Source organism: Geotrypetes seraphini, chromosome 14, assembly GCF_902459505.1.
Source record: "Geotrypetes seraphini chromosome 14, aGeoSer1.1, whole genome shotgun sequence".
Taxonomy (NCBI): domain Eukaryota; kingdom Metazoa; phylum Chordata; class Amphibia; order Gymnophiona; family Dermophiidae; genus Geotrypetes; species Geotrypetes seraphini.
Genome location: NC_047097.1, coordinates 36,761,025 through 36,784,705, shown reverse-complemented (window position 1 = coordinate 36,784,705; position 23,681 = coordinate 36,761,025). Strand labels below are relative to the sequence as shown.

At 43.5% G+C, this 23,681-nt stretch overlaps 1 protein-coding gene across 3 annotated transcripts in view; it reads right to left on the bottom strand.

The window, feature by feature from the left end:
* BNIP2 (BCL2 interacting protein 2) overlaps window positions 1-23,681 on the bottom strand; it is a 119,503-nt gene that overhangs the window by 21,819 nt on the left and 74,003 nt on the right. Inside the window, exons 8-10 of one of the 3 annotated variants that reach the window (XM_033920298.1) lie at window positions 19,171-19,257; window positions 18,971-19,069; window positions 10,092-10,127 (exon numbers count right to left, since the gene is read on the bottom strand). In XM_033920298.1, coding sequence (XP_033776189.1) covers window positions 10,092-10,127; window positions 18,971-19,069; window positions 19,171-19,257 — 222 coding nt within the window. Of the gene's footprint in view, window positions 1-10,091; window positions 10,128-18,130; window positions 18,591-18,970; window positions 19,070-19,170; window positions 19,258-23,681 lie in introns of those variants that run through there. The other 2 variants (XM_033920296.1, XM_033920299.1) reach the window with 2 other exon arrangements.

The following is a 23,681-nucleotide window of genomic DNA, read 5'->3' as shown; positions in this document are numbered from 1 at the left end:
CTGTTGATGCCGTGTGGTCCAGCATCCTCAATATTTGTCCAGCTCACTTGCTTGACTCTTCTGAATTTCTTCTGCAATGGATATCAATAAGGCAATCCTTTATGGAAGACAGGCACTTGCTTGAGTCATAGCCAGCAAAGGTCCTATGAACTCCAACGCTGTGGATATGCTTAAGTACTACTACTACTACTAATTATTTCTATAGCGCTACTAAACATATGCAGTGCTGTACATCAAAACACAGAAGAGAGATTACAAATGAGTTTACAATCTAATCAAAACAGACAAACTGGATAAGAAAGTACATCAATATGCTGTGCCCAAGTGGGGGATTTACAGAGGGATTGATAAGACAGATATTGGTGGCTTAGAAGGCGGGTTGGAGTTTGGAATTGAAAGCATCTTCAAAGAAGTGGGCTTTGATTCTGATTTGAATAGAAACATAGAAATAGACGGCAGATAAGGGCCCACGGCCCATCTAGTCTGCCCACCTTAATGTCCCTCTCCTACCTTTGCCCTGTGAATAGATCCCATGTGCCGATCCCATTTGGCCTTAAAATCAGGCACGCTGCTGGCCTCAATCACCTGTAGTGGAAGACTATTCCAGCGATCAACCACTCTTTCAGTGAAAAAGAATTTCCTGGTGTTACCTCGTAGTTTCCCGCCCCTGATTTTCAACGGATGCCCTCTTGTTGTCGTGGGACCCTTGAAAAAGAAGATATCTTCCTCCGCCTCGATGCGGCCCGTAAGATACTTGAACGTCTCGATCATGTCCCCCCTCTCTCTGCGCTCCTCGAGCGAGTATAGCTGTAATTTGTCAAGCCGTTTTTCATATGGTAGATCCTTGAGTCCCGAGACCATCCGGGTGGCCATTCTTTGCACCGACTCCAGTCTCAGCACATCCTTGCGATAATGCGGCCTCCAGAATTGCACACAGTATTCCAGGTGGGGCCTCACCATGGATCTATACAATGGCATAATGACTTCCGCCTTACGACTGACGAAACCCCTTCGTATGCAGCCCATGATTTGTCTTGCCTTGGACGAAGCCTGCTCCACTTGATTGGCAGACTTCATGTCCTCACTGACGATTACCCCCAAGTCTCGTTCTGCTACCGTTTTTGCTAGGATCTCGCCATTAAGGGTATAAGACTTGCATGGATTCTGGCTGCCCAGGTGCATAACTTTGCATTTTTTGGCATTGAAGTTGAGTTGCCATGTCCTAGACCATCGCTCCAGTAGGAGTAGGTCGTGCATCATGTTGTCGGGCACTGAATCTTCGTCTGTTGTGCATTTGCCCACTACATTACTCAGTTTGGCGTCATCGGCGAATAATGTTATTTTACCTCGAAGCCCTTCTGCCAAGTCTCTTATAAAGATGTTGAATAGGATTGGGCCCAAGACTGAGCCCTGTGGTACTCCACTAATCACCTCCGTCATTTCGGAGGGGGTGCCGTTCACCACCACCCTTTGGAGCCTACCTCCAAGCCAGCTCCCAACCCATTTCGTCAATGTGTTACCTAATCCTATAGAACTCATCTTGCTCAGTAACCTGCGGTGTGGTACGCTATCGAATGCTTTGCTAAAGTCCAGGTACACGATGTCCAGGGACTCCCCAATATCCAGCTTCTCCGTTACCCAGTCAAAGAAGCTGATCAGGTTGGATTGGCAGGATCTCCCCTTAGTAAATCCATGTTGTCGGGGATCCCGTAGATTCTTCTCATCCTGGATCTTATCTAATTGGTGTTTGATTAGAGTTTCCATTAGTTTGCTCACTATCGATGTTAGACTCACTGGTCTGTAGTTTGCTGTCTCCATCTTTGAGCCTTTCTTGTGGAGTGGAATGACGTTAGCCGTCCTCCAGTCCAACGGGACGCTGCCTGTACTCGTTGAAGAGCGCGGACAGTGGCTCCGCCAAGACATCACTCAACTCCCTAAGCACCCTGGGGTGCAGGTTGTCCGGCCCCATTGCTTTGTTAACCTTGAGCTTTGACAGCTCACCGTAGACACTGCTGGGCGTAAACTCAAAGTTACTAAACGGGTCAACTGAGCCCACCCTTGTCTGTAGCTGAGGGCCGAGCCCTGGCGCTTCTCTGCAGAGACAGAGCCTGAGACCTGGGATAATTTATGACAAACCTAGCAACTTCCAGCACCTGAATGGTGGAATGAATTGCTCTTCCTGCTCCTTCGCAAGACATACTTTACCAGCCAAATGTCTGAATAGAGAAATGTGCATCTCCAGTCTGTGTAGATATACTGCTATAACCCTCAGCATTTTGGAAAATGTAAAGTGCAGATGCAATTCCAAATGGCAGAAAGCAATACTGGTAAAGGTGCTTTCCTATGACAAAATCATAAATCATCCAAATCACAGAAAAATCTGTATGTGAGATAAGCATCCTTTAGGTCTAGAGAATGTAGCCAGACCCCTCTCTTTGAGGAAGAGAAAGGGAGCCTACGGAAATCCTAACATTTGCTTGGTCAGATGAATAATTCTTTTTCTGTGATCAGGCAATATATTTGGAGTAAAATGATGCACTCTTCCCACAATGGAATGAGGCACCACCACACCGGCCTGTAAAAGAGAACAGAATTCTTTTATATGTACTTCTTGATGTTACCAATTTAATCTTAATGCTGTCAGTGGGTAATTTGGAGGCCATTCTGCTAACTGCAGACAGCATCCAAGCTATTTTAAAAACCCACCCATCTGAGGTAATATGGGGCCATCTGTTCACAAAAAAAAAAAATATATATATATATCCATCCCTTCCGCCTACTGATAGGTTAGCTGAAACAGATACAGGGACTGAATCTATTTTTTCATGGAGGAACTCAAAACCCAGTCCCAGGACAGGTTTAAGAACCACTGATTGAGGATAAAAGAAAGATCTCTGTTGACTAGTGAAGAGTAGAAAGTTCGGTAATATTAATACATTTGAGAATAATAGAATCTCTGTTGCTCTTTGCTCCAATACCTCCTATAAGAGGAGGCTGGGTCAAAAGTGGGCCTTGAGAGATAGGTAAAGAGCATCACTGTGCTTCTTGACAGAGTTGGAGTCTCCTGCACATTTTTTTCCAAAGAAATTCTCTCCACAGCACGGAATATCAGCAACCTGGTCTTGTATATCAAATCTTACAATGCGGTGAAAAAGAAGTCCTCCCTACCCCTTCCGAGTGCTCCTATTATTCATTGTCACACTGATCTTTAAGCAAAACATAGTAAACATTACTTAAACGTTACTTCATTTATTTAAAGACCAAAAATTATCCAACACCCATATGAAAAGTTAACTGCCTTCTTAGTTACACAATTAACTAGATACAATTAGATTCAGCTGAAGACAAATAGGCTTGGTTTCAGCTAACCGTGTTGAATCTAAACCTTCCTATACGGTACTCCCCCCGATATTCACAGGGGTTCCATTTCAGGAACCCCCGTGAATGTTGAAAAACCGCAAATACGTTTTTTAGGCAGGAGAGGGCATCTGGAGAGGTAGTGTTTAATTCTACATCGTCTGGCTCATTTACAACTGATTATGGGATTCCTCAGGGTTCTATTTTATCCCCCTTACTTTTCAATATTTTTCTGGCCCCCCTTTTAACATTAGGGCAATCTACAATGTTTGCCTATGCAGATGATGTCTAACTAATACACCCAATAGATCTAAATAATCCTTTAGAAATAAAGTTTATAAACCATGCTTTCATTAAACATTGAAAAATCTAAAGTAATGATTTTTCCCAACAAGGAAGGACTTTCTTTGCAATCTCCTCTTACTTTCAAATCTCAACCTATTAAAACCGTACCTTCATTTAAATTACTTGGAGTAACTTTTGATATTAAATTTAATTATCATCTTCATATCAGTACAGTGGTCCAACGTTGCTTTTATAGGCTACGTATGATCAGATCATTATCGAAACTATTAGATGCTGCAGCTTTGAATATTTTGATTCACTTTCTTTGTGCATCTATTGTAACGCCCTTTATAAGGGTATAACTAAAAAAGAAATATGAAGACTTAAGATAATACAAAAAACACCGCTGTAAAAATCATATTCAATGCAAAGAAATCTGACCATGTCACTCCCCTGTTGCAAGAAGTCCACTGATTGCCAGTGGAACACAGAATCACTTACAAAATTCTTCTGTTAATATTTAAGATTAGACAAAACAATCTACCGGAATTTATAAATAATCTTCTTACCCCTTATATTCCTTCCAGGTCCCTAAGATCAACAGCTAATAACCTTTTCTCTATACCGTCACTGGTTTATATATACAATGAGATCTACCATCTTTTCTGTGTCTGCCCCCTTTCTTTGGAATAGTATTCCAAATTATTTACGCGAAGAATCAAATCTTAATAACTTTAAGACAAAGCTAAAAACATTTCTCTTCCGTGATGCCTTTGAGGCCTAATTGTCCTTTTAAGGGCAACTGAGTGAAAATACTACTGAGCTTACAGCAGCCCTCCCTCTAGTTTTTTCCTTAATTGTTTTCTTTTACTTTGCCTCATGTAGTTCTTGCCTTTTACCCTACATAGAACATAGAAGATGACAGAAAAGGGCTACAGCCCATCAAGTCTGCCCACTCTGCTTACCCACCCCCTGTCTATGCCCTAATGACCCAATTTCCTTATCTTGACCCTCGTAGGGATCCCACATGGGTATCCCATTTATTCTTAAAGTCTGGCACGCTGTCTGCCTCGATCACCTGCACTGGAAGCTTGTTCCAATGATCAACCACTCTCTCTGTGAAGAAATATTTTCTGGTGTCGCCATGAAATTTTCCGCCCCTGAGTTTGAGCGGGTGCCCTATGTTCTTGTTTGTTTGTGTTTTTAATAGTTAGAGTTTGGTGATGTAGTGTCACTTCAAACTTTTATTTTAGCTAGTGTGTCCTTTGTTCTTACAATTTGTACACCGCCTAGAAGACTGATTGGGCGGTATAAGAAATTTTAAATAAACTTGAAACTTGAGAGGCAGGAGAGGGCAGCCGTAGCGCCGGTGAATGAAGGAAATCACTCGCTGTATGCTCCGACCGCCTCTTCCTGTACTAAAGTCGGGCCTCGTCAATCAGGAGCTGCTTTGACATGCAGCTCCTGATTGGTGAGGCCCGACTTTAGTACAGGAAGAGGCGGTCGGAGCATACCGCGAGTGATTTCCTTCACTTTCCGGTGCTCCAGCTGCCATCTCCTGCCTCCCCTTTGCGGTCGGAAAATATTTCTCTTTCCAAACCTTTTCTCCTTAATAACACCCCCATTAACATGGTATCTTCAACAAAAATTCTTGGCGTTTACATAGATGAAAAACTATCCTACCATGAACACATATCATATATGGTTAAAAATTGTTTTTTTAAATTGCGGCAGATAAGATCTATTGCTAAATTTCTCACTCCTTCTTCTTTAAATATTCTTATTCATTCATTTATAATAGCGAAAATAGACTACTGTAATGCCTTATTCTTAAACATCACACATAAAGAAATAAGAAGAATACAAATAATTCAAAATACAGCAGTAAAATTAATTTATAATTCAAAAAAATTTGACCACGTATCTCCATTGCTAATAGACGCACACTGGTTACCAGTAAATCATAGGATCTGTTTTAAACTAATGCTCCTAATTTTCAAAACTCTAACATCCAATGAACCTCAATTTATCTCTAAAACTCTAATTCCATATAAACCTCATCGATCTCTTCGCTCTACTGATCAATGCTTACTAACTGTTCCATCTTTAAAAATCATAGGCACCAGAAGAGCAGATATTTTTACCGTCGCCGGACCACAAAGGTGGAATAAGCTCCCTCAATTTATTAGAATTGAAAAAAATATTACAACATTTAAAAAACTTTTAAAAACATATTTATTTAAAGATGCCTTTGACTTTTAATAGTTCCTTTAAATTACTTATGATCTGGTATTATTGTTAATGAAGTATGCTTAAGCCATTTTGTTCTATCTTTTTTACCCTACCTTTTGTACTTTCCCCTTTTCTTACAAAACCCGAAATTGTAACTTTTTAATTTTCCCTTGCCCCTCAAGTATGTTTTAAATGTTTTTATTTTGTGTTATGTTTATATAATTAATTTTGTTAAGTTTCTAATCTCTTATTATTACACTATGTACATCGCTTAGAAATTGTTATAGGCGATCCATCAAAAGATTGAATAAACTTGAAACTTGAAACTACGAATGACCGGGACCACAAACCACGAATTTGCAGGGGAGCACTGTATATTGAGCCTTACCATGAGTGTGAAATAGTCACCACTAAAGTTTCTACAAAAATGCTATCCCACGATCAAAGGAAATTCCAGGAAAGATGAGAAAAAAAAATGCAGAGTATGGAACGGATTACAAAGCCATTTCAAAGTCTCTGGGACTCCACTGAACCACAGTGAAAGCCATTATCTTCAAATGGAGAAGACCTGGAATACTGGTGAATCTTCCCAGGAATGGCCAGCCAAAATTACTTCTGGGGTATAGCGACCTTCAACCAGGAAGTCATAAAACATCCCACAACATCCAAAGAACTAGAAAGCTGGGCAATGAGGACAGTATTCATGATTCCACAATAAGAAAGACTGGGCAAAAATGGGATTCATGAGAGAGTAGTAGGGGTAGAAAATGCCATTCAAACATAACATCAGTTCTTATCTCACATTTGCAAAAACATACTTGGGTGTTCTAAAAGCCTTTTGAGATTAATGTTTTATGGATAGAAGAATCACAAGAAGAATTCCTTGGAAAACATTAGGTCCCATTACTTTTTTTTAAATTTTATCTAATATAATAAAATGCTAGGCCGCGCATGCGCAGTTCCATAGCGTGGGTCCGTTTTCCGTGAGATGTACAGCATCTCAGACCGAAACACTCTCTCTCCTCCCCCGAGACGGATGTCGGACACGGCGGCTGTCGGCCCGTACTGTTTTTTTATCTGCCCTGCTCCTTGCCTGAAGTCCTCTCTCCTCCCCCGAGGCTGATGTCGGACGCGGCGTTTGTCTCCCCCGAGGCTGATGATCTTATGGGAATCAATGTTCTTCGCTCTGCCCTGCTCCTTGCCTTACTATATTTTTAAGTTGAAAGACCAGGCAGCGGCTCCTCTCAGGATCCCCACCTGCGTCGGAAGTCCAATGCAGTCGGGGATCTTGAGAGGAGCCGCCGCCGCCGTGTCTTTCAACTTAAAAATATACTAAGGCAAGGAGCAGGGCAGAACAATCTTCAAAATGGCGGCAAATCGATCTCCGTTCCTCCGAGGGAGGGAGGGGGGGGGTCTGGGAGGAGAGGGATCGCGGCCACAACGAGGAGCCCAGCAACTTTCCGCTGTCCGGGACCCGACTCATTTGCCGCCGCCCCCCCTTTTCCCTTACCGTGGGCCCGACTGGCGATTTAAGCAGCGTGTCAGCACTCTTCACACGCTGCTTCGGGCCCTTCTACTGCCCTGATTTACTCTGGCACATCCAGAGCAAATTAGGGCAGTAGAAGGGCCCGAAGCAGCGTGTGAAGAGTGCTGACACGCTGCTTAAATCGCCATGTGTAGTCGGGCCCGCGGGAAGGGGGGGGGGGGCGACAAAGGACTTGGGCCCGCGTTTGTAGTCGCGACTGTGGGAAGGGAAAGAGGGTAGAGGAAAAGCTAATACAGGCACAGGAAACTGGTGTGGGGGAGGGAATGCAGCTTTGCACAGACAGACAGACAGACAGAGGGAGGAAGGAAGACAGAAAGACAAAAAGAAAGATACAGGGGCAGGTGCACAGGGAACTGGTGTGGGGGGAGGGAATGCTGCTTTGGACAGACAGACAGAGGAAGGGACACAGAAAGACAAGAAGAAAGACACAGGGGCAGGTGCGGGACAGCGGGAGTCGCATCAGGAGGGGTGCGGGATGGGTGGTGGTGGACACAGGGGAGGTAAAAGGAAGGGAGAATGGACAGGGGGAGCAGGCAAGGGGTGCTGATGGACAGCCAAGGAAAAAGAAAGACAGAAAGAAAGAAAGAAAGCGGCTAAGGAGAGAGAGAGAGAGAAAGAAAGAAAGAGAGACACACACACATATTCTAGCACCCGTTAATGTAACGGGCTATAAGACTAGTTATTTATATACTGCTTATATACCCCAAGAGGATCCTAGGCAGTTTACATTGAATGGTTCTAAGTGTTTTTCCCTTATCTGTCCCAGCAGGCTCACAATCTAACTATGCTACCTGGGCAATGTAGGGTTAAGTGACATTCTCAGGATCACAAGGAGTGGCACTAGGATTGAACTGGCAACCTCGGGATACCGAGGCAGCAGCTCTAACCACTAGGCCACTCTTCCACTCCTATCTGGTGTAAAGTAAATATGGCATTCCACAATAAGATCATACCAACAATCAAACTTAATGGTAATAATGTGGAGATGTTTTAAGAGCAGGGAAACTTGCCATTATTGAAGGAACCATGAATTCTGCACTGTACAAGAAAAATCTTAATGAGAATAACCAATCATCTGTCCATGAGCTGAAGGCAGTAAAGAGTATTAAAAAATATGCTTTAACATATCACGGGTCATTCATAAGTGGGGTTTGTTTAACTTTATAATAAATGAGCTGAAGCCAAAATGTAATAGACTGAAACACAAAAAGCTAGTCTACATCTGAATGGCTAAAGAGAAACCAAATTTAAGTTTTGGACTGGCCTTGAACCTAGTAAGATGCTGTGGCAGAACCTGAAATGAGCAGTTCATGCACAAAAATCTACAGGTCTGCAGAGTGAGCTTAACACTGCCCTCAACATTGACAACGTTGAAGCTATAGCAATCTGTCAATTGAAGTAGGACTCCTTCAGCTCATTAAAGGGTGCCATCAATAAAAGGCATCACAGGGTTGGTTATGTTCTCCTGACTCATCTGGAGTGTTATCAGAACATGATAAAAACCCCAGACAGGAATTCAAGGCCTATACTGAGAAAAACTGAGACAAGGCAGAAAAATAAATAAAAGCTAAAAAAAAAGATCTAAGAGGGAATATAGTAAAGCTAATCTACATGGCAGCGAGACTCATGACAAAATGTCAAACAAATAAGAACTGAGCACCAGGGTAACTACAGCACTAAAACAGGACTGCTTAGCTCCCCCAGGAAAACAAAACAAAAAGACAGACTGAGGAGGTCCCCTGCAACAGTGGCAGGGGTAAAAAGGTACAGCTGCATGGTGAAGACTACTCAAAAGCTTCCTGTGCCGGGCTCCACTGGTGATATTACCCATAGGTGAATATTACCTTGTCTCCTTGTCCATGAACAGACCAGGAGCCAAAGACATTGCTGTAACTAATGTTGTATTTTCCTAAGAGTTTTCTATATGATTACATAGAACTGTGTGCATGATTCCAAATATTATTATAATCAGCAGTAAGTTTGTTAATGGCATTTTGATTCATCTTATTTGACATTAGCAGCAAAGCTTTACAAATATCATTTAAAATGCCATATGAGGAGTATTCTGCAAGATAACATCATGCACAAGTTAAGCATTCAGGAACAGCAAAACAAACAAAAATATTAAGCCCCAAAAGAAGCAAAGATGCAACAAGTGTGTGCTGTCCTGATTTTCCAACATTAAAAATTGTTAGTTTAACACATAGAATTTAAAAAGTTTTTGTCAAGCAGAACTGTAAAGCACTGAGTTTACATATTAAAGTAGATGCAGATCTCTTGTGTTGGAAAATAGCATGCTTTTTGCAAATAATTCTGTACAACAGCACACCAGATTTGTTGGCTTAGTAAGGAAATTTGGGTGACAATCTTTCTAGACTAAATGAACATGCCCTTAGTGGCGAGTTGAATTCTTATGCTGTTTTCAAGACCCCCCCAACGCCCATATAAAGTTATATAAATTTCATATGCCTCTTACCCAGAGGCCAAAAAAGGGGAATAGAGAGAGACCAGTGCAATTTTTAGATTGACATTGTGGTTACGTAATTGTCTTGTGATGTACATTTGCAAATACTGTATCTGTTTCTGCAAGCCAACCAATGAGGAAGGAGTTAGTGTGTTTGGTGCACACAAACTAATCTAAGTTACAACCCCAGTACTAATATGCATATACCTTTTGCGCCTCTTTCTAAATTTTTCTTCTTCATACCTTGGTGAGAGAAAGTTAACATTTCAGTCATTGCATAAGATATAATGGCTAATTACAGACTAATTTCATAAAAACATAAACATACCTTCTGCCCAGTAAATACTTCAAATTTAAACCTTACATCAATACTACTCATATAATAACTGAATTATCAATGCATTAATATATTTAAACTGCATTTAAACTATACTCTCATCCCCCCTACAAATTTATACCAGGCATTGAATTTTTTTGACATAAAACCTAAATTGTGAAAGGCAACAATGGTATTCAAAACCATGTAGATATAGGCTGGTCCAAAGGTTAAATAAATCAGTATTGTGCAATTTTCTGCATCATTTGGTGTACAGCTATTAGTGCCAAGTAGTGCTGCCCGATTCACGATTTGAATTGATTCAATTTTCAAAAAAACTTGGCCTCCCAATTCAATGACCGACCTTTCCCCCATGCCTTCCTAAAGCAGGAACTGCAGCGCTGCCTCTTGCTGGCCGTCCGCTGCCGCTCCTGCTTGAGGGGGAAGAAAGTCAGAAAGGCCTCCCCCAGCTTCCCCGCTCTTACCTCCTTAAGGTTAACAAGGCAGCCTGCAGGCTCGTTGGTATTATAGCAATCCCTGCAGCTGCCTGTCATCCTCAGCGGCATGTTCTCTCTGCTACGTCCTGCCCCTGCTCTGATGTCAGGGACAGGATCGCGGAAGAGAGAACGTGCCGCTGAGAACGACGGGCAGCTGCAGGGATCGCTATAGCACTAGCGATCCTGCAGGCTTCCATGTTAGCCTAAAAGTAAGAGCGGGGAAGCTGGGGGAGGATAGAGGCTTGCGGGGGGAGCAGGCGTTCGCAGCGGGGAGCAGGCTGAAGAGTGCCTTCATAGCAGGGGGCAGGCCTTTGCGGGTGGAGCAGGTCTCCGCAGCGGGGAGCAGGAGAAAAGAGTACCTTCACGGCAGGAGGGGCAGGTCTTCGCGGCGGGGAGCAGGAGAAAAGAGTGCCTTCACGGCAAGGGGGGGCAGGCCTTTGCGGGGGGAGCAGGCCGAAGAGTGCCTTCACAGCAGGGGGGGGGGGGCAGGCTGAAGAGTGCCTTCAAGACAGGGGAGCAGGCTTGTGCAGAGAGAAGAGGAGGAAGAGTTCTTTCGCGGTGGGGAGGCAGGCCTGTGCAGAGGGAGGAGGAGGAAGGAGTAAGAGAGGAGAGGAGGGATGCCAGAACTGGGCTGAAGGGAAGAGAGAGACCAAACAAAAAAGAGGGGGAAGAAAGCAAAGGAGAGGTGCTGGACTAAAGAAAAGAGGGAGATGAAATGCAAGACCACAAGGGGAAGAGTACAAGAGGGACAGATACTGCTCCAAAGTATTTAGGCAGGGTGCAGGATGGCAGGAGACATAGTAGGAGAAAGCCTGTACCTGGGGAAGGAGATACAAGAGGTAAGGAAGAGAGAAAGAAGAAGCTGGATATGGGGAGAGACATGAAATAGAGATAAGATGCTGGGCATGGAGGGAGCATAGGAACAGGGACACAAGGGGGACACCACTGGAAAGAAGAATAGGGACAAGGACACAGAAGAGAGATGTTGGATGAAAGAGTAGTTGAGAAAAGGAGAGATGGTGGACTGGGGATGGTGGGGTCCATCGCTGCAGCTGCGGGGGGATAGAGATGAAAAAAAAGAAAGATGCTAGACCTCCGGGGGAGGAAAGGGAAACAGAAGGGGAGGACAGAGATGGAAGATGGATGGTTAGCATGGAGAAAGAAGAAAGAACAGCCTGATTAGAAGACAACCAGACCAACATGATTTGAAAAATAACCAGACAAGAAAAGGTAGGAAAAATAATTTTATTTTCTGTTTTGTGATTACAATATGTCAGATATGAAATGTGTATTCTTCCAGAGCTGGTGTTGGATCGCAAACGTGAGGTAGGATTTAACAGAGAGGGGAAAAGTATTTTTTGTTTGTTTATTTTGTTTACACCACAGGACCAGTGTGGGTAAGAGAGAGTAAACGGAGTGAAGAGGCTATAAAATAAACCTATCAGGATGTTTGGAAAAAACCACCCAATTGGGCAGAAATATCGATTCAATAGGCTGAATCGAATTGAAATTTTTATCCCTGAATAGGGCAGCACTAGTGCCAAGACTGTACTATATAGAAACTGACTATCAAAATGCACCAGAGCAAAGCAACACTGAAAAATCTAGTTAGGAACGGATGTGTGATCTGCATTCACATCCTAGTTGTAAATCAGTTTTTAAAATTTCAGGGACTTAGACTCCTCCCTAAAGAAGTTCCTGATTGGCTGACGTGCCCCAGGTTCCTCCCAAGGGAGGAGCCAGAGGCACCTCAGCCAATCAGGGCCTTAGACCCTTCCCCGTGCATCACATGATGCACCAGGGTGTGGCCTAAGGCTGCAGTGCGTCAGAGGAGGAGGCCTGGGGCAGGAGGGACTGAGCACCCTTCCTGCTCCCAACATTTTTAAAGGTACGGGCCTAGCTAAAGGTACAGGGAGGGAGGTGGGACGGGCCTGGCCAGGTTTACGATGGCAGGAGGGAGTTGGCATCCCTCCTGCCTTTTTGTCTTTGGCGGGGCCACGTTGGGAGGGAGGAAGCACTTTGTTGGGGGGGAGGCTTTTTTATTTTTTTTTTCAATCGAGCAGTTATTTTGCGTGTGTAATACACACAAAATATATGCCCGATTAAAAAAAAAAAATAAAAATTTTAAGCCGGCAGAATCCCTGACTGCAGTGACAGGAGGCTGCTTCTCCTGTCACTAGTGTTGGGGTCTGCCCCGACCCGATCACTTTTGAGTCGGAGTTTGCAAACTTGATAGTGAATCAATCGTTGTTTTAAAATCGTCCAGGAATCGTCCAACAGTGATTGACTCACTATCCTTTAGTGAATCTAACCCAAAGACTTATGAACTAGAAGATGGTTCTCACTGGGGGGAGTCAGTTTTTAACAATGCACAGCAACACTGTTGACACCCATTATTTAAAAACTGGCTCCAAAGCAAATAACACGTGTTAACACACACTAGCTGTTAGTCAATGATCACTACCACTGTGCCTACTGAGTATAAACCAGCATCCAGTTAAGGAGGGAAGGAAGTCTTACAATTACAATTATCCTCTCTCCTAGTGTATGCTAGAGATCAGATTGTTCTATACTTTCTCAAGGGTGGAACATACATTGCTCACTTTGTACACCAAGCTGGTGTTTAAATATTTTGTGCTCTGTTTCATTTATTGTGCCGATTTTAGAAGGTTGAATGAGAAGGAGCAGAGATATATTTTCAGGTTTGATACTGTGGAACCTAATGGTTTGAATGGGGAACTAGAATGGGCGTCTTTGATTGATTGATCTCCGGTCCAATAGGGCACAGGGGGGTGATACTTCTGCATTTAACTTCCTGCTATTTAAACACCGGGACTAGACGCCGCCGCCATCTTCCTTTCACATAATATAGGGAGTCAGATGACAGACACAGCCCCGGTAAGAGAATAAAGTTTTTTTGATGTGGGAGAGTTAGAATTAGGTGTATTTGAGTATGAGAGGGGGGTGTTGTATAAAGGATTTATAATTGTCCTTTCTCTATTTTTATAGGGAGTCCCTTGATAAAGCACGGCAAGTGCAAAACATGTTGGGGCATTACTCCTGTTCTAAGGCTGAGATAAGTGCTTTATACTAATATTTAAATATTTAAGTACATTTTTCTTTACACTATTTATACTATTTAAAGATGTTTAACAAGCAAAACTATATATGCATATGTAGAGACCGATGATGAGAGGCACCACGTGATTCTTCCTGCTTTTGAACGATTTATAGCGGTGGAGTGGTGGGGCTAAGGTCTCTTCATAGAGCGATATCTGATACTTCTTGTGATAACCATATCTGGAGCTTGGAGCTAATGATAAATTCAGAGGGTTGTAGAATGGCATTTAACAAAAGCTCTGCAAAGTGTTAACATGCACACAAAATTAGAAAAGACAGTACAGTCAAACCTCGGTTTGCGAGTAACATGGTTTGCGAGTGTTTTGCAAGATGAACAAAACTTTTTTGCAAATCGTGATTCACAAACCGAGCGTTGACTCGTTTTGCGAAACTCCCAACTGCGAACACCACCCCTCGCTAACCGGCATCGCCCCCCCCTCGTTTACGCCCACCCAAATTGAAGCCTTACCCCCATCTGGCACCGGCACGCAGCACCAACCCACAGGACATGCCGGTGCCCGAAGATCGTGCTGCTTGCTGGACTGGGCCTTGAGCATCTGCGCATGCTCAAGGCCTTCTAGCGCTTGTTCTCTCGGAGAATCTCGTTCTCTCTGAGAATCTCGAAGAGAGGTGGAAGCCAGAAGGCCTTGAGTATGCGCAGATTCTCAAGGCCCAGTCTGGCAAGCAGCATGATCTTCAGGCATCGGCGCCTCCTGTGGGTTGGTGCTGCGTGCCAGTGCCAGATGGGGGTAAGGCTTCAATTTGGGCGGGCGGGTGTTCGTGAGGGGGTGATGTTGGTTCACAGGGGGGAGGGGGGATTGGCGTTTGTGAGCATGGAGGGGGGGGATGATGCCGGTTTGCGGGGGGATGTGGAAGCACACCAGTGCCTCGGGGGTGAGGTGGCTTTTGGGGATGTGTTGGGGTGGGGTGGAGCAGCGCGGGTGGCCGCAGGGGGGGTGAGGGGGGGAGGTGGAACCAATCAAGTGAGTTTCCCTTACTTCCTATGGGAAACTCGCTTTGATAAACGAGTAATTTGGTTTACGAGCATGCTTCTGGAACGAATTATGCTCGTAAACCAAGGTTCCACTGTATTTAGTTAATAAATGAATGAGTGTACATTGAACCCTAAAACTTTTAAATAGCTACTAAAATACTCCTTCCCGCTAGTTGAAAAAGTACAGTCACTACTGACTTCCTTTTTAAAAGGAAGCTGCAAAAATTAATTCGATTTTATATATAGTGTTTCTGTGACATTTTGTGCTTTTAATGCACACGGGTCTCCACAGCTGTTCAAACCCAAGTTTCAAGCACATAGGAAAAGTCATGCTGAGTCTCTGACAGTAATCAGTCTGCATTGCAAGTACCCAGCAAATCCCAAAAGCAAGATCTAGGTCTCATTTCTAGGGATGAACAATGGCTCTCCCAATTCTAACTGGCTAGTAATTTATGAATTTTTTCTCCAGAAAACTGGCCCAATATTCTCTTTTGAATTCTGCTATTTGAATCCTCAGGGAATAGATTCATAATTTACTGCATTAAAAAAACAACTCTCCATCTAGTTTGTTTTCAATCTGCTGATCATTAATTTATGGACTGTCCTCTTGCTTTTGTGTTTGAAGCACAAGTACCAACATTTCAAAATAAATGGGGGTGCCAAAAGTATAAAAATTATCCCTCCCCGGACACAAATAAAGGATCTTGAACCCACAGAACTGGCTCCTTTGGTTTGAAGGTAAAACTACCATCCCCCCCCCCCCACTGAAATCTGTTACTGGAATTTCAGTTATGTTAAATGTCTGTATTTTTTATACTGTTTCATGGTAGTTCTATTATTAGGCTTCAATTTACTGTTTTCAAGTTTACCTCATTTATTGTGTTTATTAATTTATAATTGGTCCTTCCCTTTGTACCTGCCTAGATCTGTTGCTAGCTTGAGCGGAATATTACATTTTAATAAACATTTTATTATTGTTATGTTATTAACAGAATTGTAAGCCCTGTGTTGTACACTTCCAGATGATTCTCTTCATAAAACCAGTTGTTAAATCTCAATAAAATATTCTCGGTCTTCCTGAAGCTAAAAAGCTGTAACCTATTAAGCCTCTCCTCATAAGAGGCATTCCATCCTCTTATCATATTCCACCCCTTCTCTGAACCTTTTCTAATTTACAACATCCTTTACTAGAGGGACAACCTGAACTGCACAATACCTAAGGTGTGGACATACTGGGGATCTATAGAAGCATTAATGATATTCAGTGTTGTTCTTCATCCCTTTCAGAATAATAACTAACATTCCATTTGCTTTCAAAGCAGATGCAACCCACAGTGCTGAAAATTTCAACACACTATCCACAACTCCTTTCAAGATTTTATTTCTTGGGTGATAACTCCTAATGCAGAACCCAGCACTTTGTACCTGTAGCTGCATCATTTCCCCCACTATGTGCATCACTCAGCATTTGTCCACAAAATTTCATCTGTTATTTACATGGTTAGTCTCCTAGTCTCACAATTTTCTACCATTTTAATGACTTTGAATAATTTTGTATAATCTGCATATTTGATTACCTCATTTATCATGTCTATGTCTAGATCAGTGTCTCTTAACCTTTTTTTAGATCTGGTACATTATAAAAAGAGATTATGTACTTGCCCTGGTAAGCTCTTTTCCAGTAGATAGGTGAGACATTCTAGACAACAAGGTTATTTCACTATACTCACATGGACTGCAGAAGGAATCCACTCCGGATTTTTCACTCTGCTTCCAGTGTGCTTCACAGATCAGTTTAGTGCCCTCTAGCAGTCAGTACCCAAGCATAGAAAGGCACCCACCATGTGAAGTAGAGGCACCAGTAACTAGAGAATGACACGGTGGTAATTACCCACAACTAGCCGCGAGTAACCCGCCGAAAACTGTGTGGGGAAAAAGTGCTCACTGCGGGCAAGGGGACAAGGCCATCCACCGCCCCGTGGAGCGGTGAATGGCCTTGTCCCCGCAGTTAAGGGAGGGAAGGTGCGCAGTCACTGATCGCGCATGGCCCCCTACCTACCTCTGGCGAAATCTATCTGCCTCCCTCCCCCTTACCTTCGCGGTGCTTTAGAAAATAAACTGAAGCCGACGAAGCCTGCCTGTGCCGCCCTGCATTCGCGTTTGTGTGGGCAGAAGCTTCTCCTCTGACGCAAATACCATTAAGTTCTATGCTGTTTACAAAAATTAGTAATACAAATGAATAAGGATCCAGATTCTAACTTCCAAAAGATTCCCTAAAAAGATAAGTTTTTAAGGCACGACAAAATTGTTGGTATGAAATCGGAAATGTAAATATGAGTTAAATCCTTAGTCAATGAGGCTGCCTGAAAAGAAAGCAGTCGTCCCTGAAATTTCTTGTATTTACATCCCTTAACTGAGGGGAATGAAAACAGTGGATGCGATTTTCTAAGATGTTTAGAACTTGTAATAATAAAAGATTCCATGAGATACTCACGAATTGAGCCTGTTAGTGCCTTAAAGCAAATGTAGCCGAGCTTAAACTTAACCCGCGCCTTAACTGGAAGCCAATGCAGTCGATGATAAGAATTAGTAATTTGGTCAAACTTCCTCAAGTTGAAAATCAGTCGTGACTGCTGCATTCTGAAATATGCGCAGTCTATTGAGGTACTTCTTCACCGAAAGAGTGGTTGGCAATTGGAATGAGCTTCCAGCACAGGTTATCGAGGCCAGTAGCGTGCCAGATTTTAAGAACAGATGGGATGCTCATGTTGGATCTCTAAGAGGGAATGGGACATCAGAGTGTGATCTCTCACAGGGTAGTTAGGAGGGTGGGTGGGTCAATAGAGTGGACAGACTTGATGGGCCTTGGCCCTTTTCTGCCGTCACTTTTCTATGTTTCTATGTTTTTCTGGGTACCAACAAGATGAACAATGTTGCAATAGTCTAACTCAGTGGTTCCCAACCCAGTCCTGCAGGACCCCCAGGCCAGTCGGATTTCAGGATAGCCCTAATGAATATGTATGAGAGAAATCTGCATAAAATGGAGGTGCCATGCATGCAAATCTTCTCCATGCATATTCATTAGGGCTATCCTGAAAACCCGACTGGCCTGGGGGTCCTGCAGGACTGGGTTGGGAACCACTGGTCTAACTGACTACGGATAAGTAATTGAACCAGCAATCGAAAGGAATTAACATCAAAATATGCTCTAATAGTTCTTAGTTTCCACAAAGTATAAAAGCTCCTTTGAACCAACAAGACAACCTGATTTTTCATTGTAAGAGTACGATCTAAAATTATGCAAGTATCTTTATGGTTGACTGGATGCTATAAGTTGTATCATTTACAACAATTGATGTAACAATTTTGTGTTCCGTTTTGAAAGCTCACGATCGGAGGTTACACCCTAAGGCAGCACTATGTGAAACGCTGGCCATCGTTGGTGTTCCAACTGAGCTAATCACACAGTTTGAGAGAAACTGGTATACACTCTCCACGGGAGCTAAATGTGAAAATGCAGCCTGCACTCTGATACCCTGAGGGCTATTACTCAGGACGCAAATCAGCCTGCACTTAAGCCTCCGACAAGATCAGAAGGCAAGCAAGCTCCCAGGAGGCAGACCCCAAGCCCGAAAGGTAGCATACAGTAGGTTGGCTCCACAGGTCCACTTGAAGCTTGCCCTATAAAGCTGTAGTCCGCTCTGTGGAACTGCTTCCTTTTCCTGGCAGAGAACCACTTCACAAGGGGTCTCATGGCACCACCGCCACCAAAATATGACCTTAAGATGAAAAAAATAAGAAAAAGAAGCAGAGCAGATCAGAAATACTTCTACACAGTTTGCTCGTAGAATGAAAACTGTAGGGGACCTCTGTCTCTCTCACAGAGGTAGGTGGGGCAGATGAAAGAAAACTTATGATTTCTGCAAGCCCTGGTTCACGTGCATGGATTGAACACCTTCAGTACTGATTCTGGAGGGGACGTAATAGGAAAAAAATAGCAGGGACAAGGTAACAAAAGTTGAATGGCTAATCTTAAAAGCCAGTTGCAAAAGTCTGCTGGCGGAAATAAACATTTAAAGCTTCTTTTTAAATTCTGACATATTTCAGTACAGTTCCTATTTCTCTCTCTCATAAACCCCTATGAAGCAAAGGAACTTACTGTTTAATGCATTCAGGTATACTAACGTAGTCCATAGGAATGAGTGCAGCTAGATCTACCAGGCTGAAGACATATTTAATTTTCTGGCTGAATTTTGAGCTGGAAAAAAAACAAAGATGTGTTATAAAACTTTGTACACTAAACTAAGAAAGTTCATTTCCAAGAGCATTGAAGAAAACCAGAAAACTTTATACCATTACCTAATAAAGGGTCTTGTAATAGCCAGAAGTGTTCTGATAAACCAGGAAGGATGAACTATGATTAATAATTTCAGATTTTTCCGTAACCTTAAGAAAAATGAAGTATTAAAATTTAAGTACATTAGTACATCTTAAAAAATTCCTCAACAAATTAGGTGTAGTCTATTATTTAGGGAAATCCTGAAGAAAGCAAAAATTAACATGTATCCCAGCTTGATTTTGCCCATCAGAACACAATCTTGCTGAATCTGGCTCCAGCTATATAATAAACCAAAATGATCCTGACAGAAATAAAAATATAATATACTACCTTTTTCTTTACCCTGATATTTCTGGTTCTGGGTTGCTACGAGGGTAAATCAAAAAGTAAAGGCAAAATACATTTAACAGCTTTAATAGAAATAACTATGAGCAACTGAACATATCACTTTTCTATTTAGTCCCCAGGCAAGACGATACATTTGTTGTATCGTTCAATTAGCTTCTGCATTCCTGCACAGAGCACCATTTCCTTTACTTCTTCATGCTTTGCCATTTGCTCTTAGGGTTACAGTGATGCACCCATGTCTCATTGCCAGTGATAATTCTTTCCAGAATAGCCTAATCTTCTTACCATCTCAGGAACCAGGTCACAACCTCCACACGCTGTTGCTTGTGCAGATCAGTAAATTGTTTGGGAATCCATTGTAGACTTGTGCAGATCAGTAAATTGTTTGGGAATCCATTGCAGACTTTCCTGTATCCCAAGTCATTATGCATTATGGTAAATGCAGATCCATAGGCGATATCCAAATCTGCAGTCAACTGAGACACCGTTATCCAACGGTTTTCAGGCCTCCACCCTGTCAATGTGCTCATGTGCGCGATGTTGATGAGCGACCAGAAACACCTTTGTCGGTTACACCTGTTCTTCCCACTTTAAACCTTTTTACCCACTCATAAACCTTTCGTTGATTCATGGTGCTATATCCATACTGAATCAATATCAGACAGTGAATTTCCACAGGTTTCATTCCCTCTGCACAAAGAAAACGCACTACTGCATAATATTCTTTCATGGGGCAGACGAGCAGGAGGCAGGAGAAGGAGATTACAGGGTAAGAAGGCAGGCAAACGAGAGAGAGAGAAGAGGAGGGAGTAAGAACAGAAGGAAGCAGAGGACAGAGTGAAAGCAAGGGGCAGCGGTGAGATCCCGTCATCCACCGGAGCTCCCTTTTAAAAGGGGAGGAGCCAACGGCGAACTAAAGGCTCGGGCAGACGAGCAGGAGGAGATTACAGGGGACGAAGGCAGGCAAATGAGAGAGAAGAACAGAAGGAAGCAGAGGATAGAGTGAGAGCAAGGGTCAGTGGCGAGAGTTAGATCCGCCCACACCCCATTATCCACTGGAGCTCCTCCTTAAAAGGGGAGGAGCCAATGGCACTCAGCAGTTCGGCATGCGAAGGTGAGCGTTAAAGGCGCTCACTTTAGCGAGAGGGCCTTAAGAAGGGACAAGTTACCGCATGAAGAGCAGAAGGACAAGCCACAGCAGGCAAGCCAAAGCAGGCACAGAGGACAAACCACAGCAATGGAAGAAGCAGGAAGATGAGCTACCCAGTTTTCTGCACCATCTGCCATATGTATGACTACCTCCCCTCTGGGAGGCGGTCTTATGTATGCACTCGATGCGAGAAACTGGAGAGCCTGAAGAAACAAGTCACATTCCTGGAGGGCAGAATACTGGAACTGGAAGCACTTCTAGCAGTGGAGGAGGAGGACAAAGAGGCAGAGTGCATCAAAACAGAAGAAACCATTGAGGAATAAGTTCGAGAGTTAGAGAATTCATCGAGGAGGCATAAAGGGAGGGCATGGAAAATCACCAGTAACAGTGGAACTGCCAAGATACACCTACAGAGTGAGGACCACCTGGAGGACAACCACAAGGAAGAAATGGGTGACACAGCAGCAGGATCTAGAGACAGCGGAAGGAACACTCAAGAAGATGAGTCCGGTGCAAGCCAATGCCAGGATGAGGGAAGATGGAAGTGCACAGAGAACACGGATCTACGGCTGGAGAGATGGTCATACACCAGAGACATGGACCTGCGGCTAGAGAGGCAAGAGAAGATAGAGAGGACAGTGATTGTCGTGGGGGACTCCATCATCAGACAAGTTGACAGCCACATAGCGGGAGGAAGATAGGATCGGCTGGTGACCTGCCTACCAGGAGTCAAGATAGAAGACATAGTGAGCTGCATCGACAGGATCATCGACAGCATAGAAAAGGAGGATACGGCGATAGTGATCCATGTGGGAACAAACAACGTGAGCAACAGGCACTACAGCAGGGAAGTACTGAAAGACCAACTCCGGATGCTAGGAAGGAAGCTGAAGACAAGAATGCAGAAGGTAGCGTTCTCGGAGACCCTGCCTATACCCAGGGCCGATGAGAAGAGGCAGATGGAGCTGCAAGCAGTCAACGTGTGGATGAGGCGCTGGTGTGAGGAAGAAGGATTCCACTTTGTGCACAACTGGATAACATTCTAGGGGAAGAGCAAGCTATTCAGGAAGGATGGACTCCAACTCACCAGAGATGGAACAAGGCTACTTGAAAGCAACATCAAGAGAGAAATTGAGAAGCTTTTAAACTAGGAAGAAGGGGAAAGCCGACAGTCGACCAAAAGTCGATGGTTCGGGAACCAGTATACTCAGAGGATACTGTGCAGGAAGACAGCGGAGAAGACTCACCGGATCATAGGCAAGATGGAAATCCTGACGGATTGAAAGGGATACAAATGGGAAGAAATTGCAAGAAAGTAACAGGTCACAAACTTAAGTGTATGTACACAAACGCAAGAAGCCTAAGAAATAAGATGGGGGAATTGGAAGTTATGGCACAAAAAGATAACCTTGACATCATCTACATCACGGAAACATGGTGGAACGAGAAAAACATCTGGGACACTGTGCTACTGGGATACAAGCTATACCACAAAGATAGAGTAGGTCAAAAAGGTGGGAGTATTGCCCTGTACATCAAAGAGGAAATTGAGTCTACCTGAGAGAACACGCCAGAAATGAAAAATAAGGTATAGTCTCTATGGGCCAAAATTCTGGGAACAAAAGGAACAGAAACGAAAGATCGGCATCTACTATCGACCCCTAAGAAAGTCCGAAGAAATTGATGGAGAAATGACCGACGAGATTAAATGCAACTGCAAGGGAGGCAAGGGAGGTGACTTCAATTATCCAGGGATTGACTGGAACCTAGGCACCTCCGACTGCGGAAGGGAGACCAAGTTCCTGGATGCTGTAAGTGATTGCTTCCTGGAACAACTCATCAAGGAAAATACGAGAGGAAATGCAATTCTGGACTTAATTCTAAATGGACTACGAGGACCGGCACAGGGTGTAGAAGTAGAAGGGATGCTAGGAAGCAGTGATCACAATATGATCTGCTTCAACCTGGACACAGGGGCAAAACATCGATCCACAACATCGGCCATGGTACTGAACTTCCGAAAAGGAAATTACGAAGGAATGAGAGTAATGGTGGGGAAAAAGATTAAGAAGAGGATAAGCACTGTAAAAACATAGAGCAAGCATGGCCCCTTTTTAAGGACACCGAGGTGCAAAATCTATATATACACCGCGTATCACCAAGGGATCCAAGAGGAAAAAGAACAAGGAACCAGCGTGGCTCACTGCAGCAGTGAAAGAAGCGATCAGAGACAAGAAGACTTCGTTTAAGGAATGGAAAAGGTCAAAAACGGACGAAAACTGGAAAAGCACAAACATCAAAGCAGGTGCCACAAGGCGGTAAGAGGGGCCAAAAGAGACGAGGAAAAAATAGCCAAGGAGGCAAAAAACTTCAAGCCATTCTTTCGATATATTAAAGGGAAACGACCTGCAAAGGAAGCGGTGGGGCTTTTGGATGACCATGGAATAAAGGGAGTGCTAAAAGAGGACAAAGCCATCGCTGACAAACTGAACACGTTTTTTGTGTCTATATTTACTGAAGAAGATATACACAACATACCGGAAGCCGACAGGCTATACGCAGGAAACGAAGATGGGAAACTGACAGGGTTGACGTTCAGTCCAGAAGAGGTATGCAGGCAGATTGATAGGCTTAAAAATGATAAATCCCCGGGACCGGATGGCATCATCCAAGGGTAATCAAGGAACTGAACTGCTTCAACTAATAGCCAATCTGTCGATCAAATAGGGAGGCAAATAGGGAAGACTGGAAAGTGGTGAATGATACGCCGCGCTTCAAGAAAGGTTCAAGGGGAGATCCGGGAAACTACAGATCGGTGAGTCTGATCTCGGTACCGGAAAAGATGGTAGAGGCACTGATAAGGAACCGCATCATTGATCACCTTGATGGGCACAATCTGATGAGGACCAGCCAGCAAGGCTTCAGCAAGGGAAGATCTTGCTTGACGAACTTGCTGCACTTCTTCAACGGAGTAAACAGGCAGATAGACAAGGGTGACCTGGTCGACATTGTATATTTGGATTTTCAGAAGGT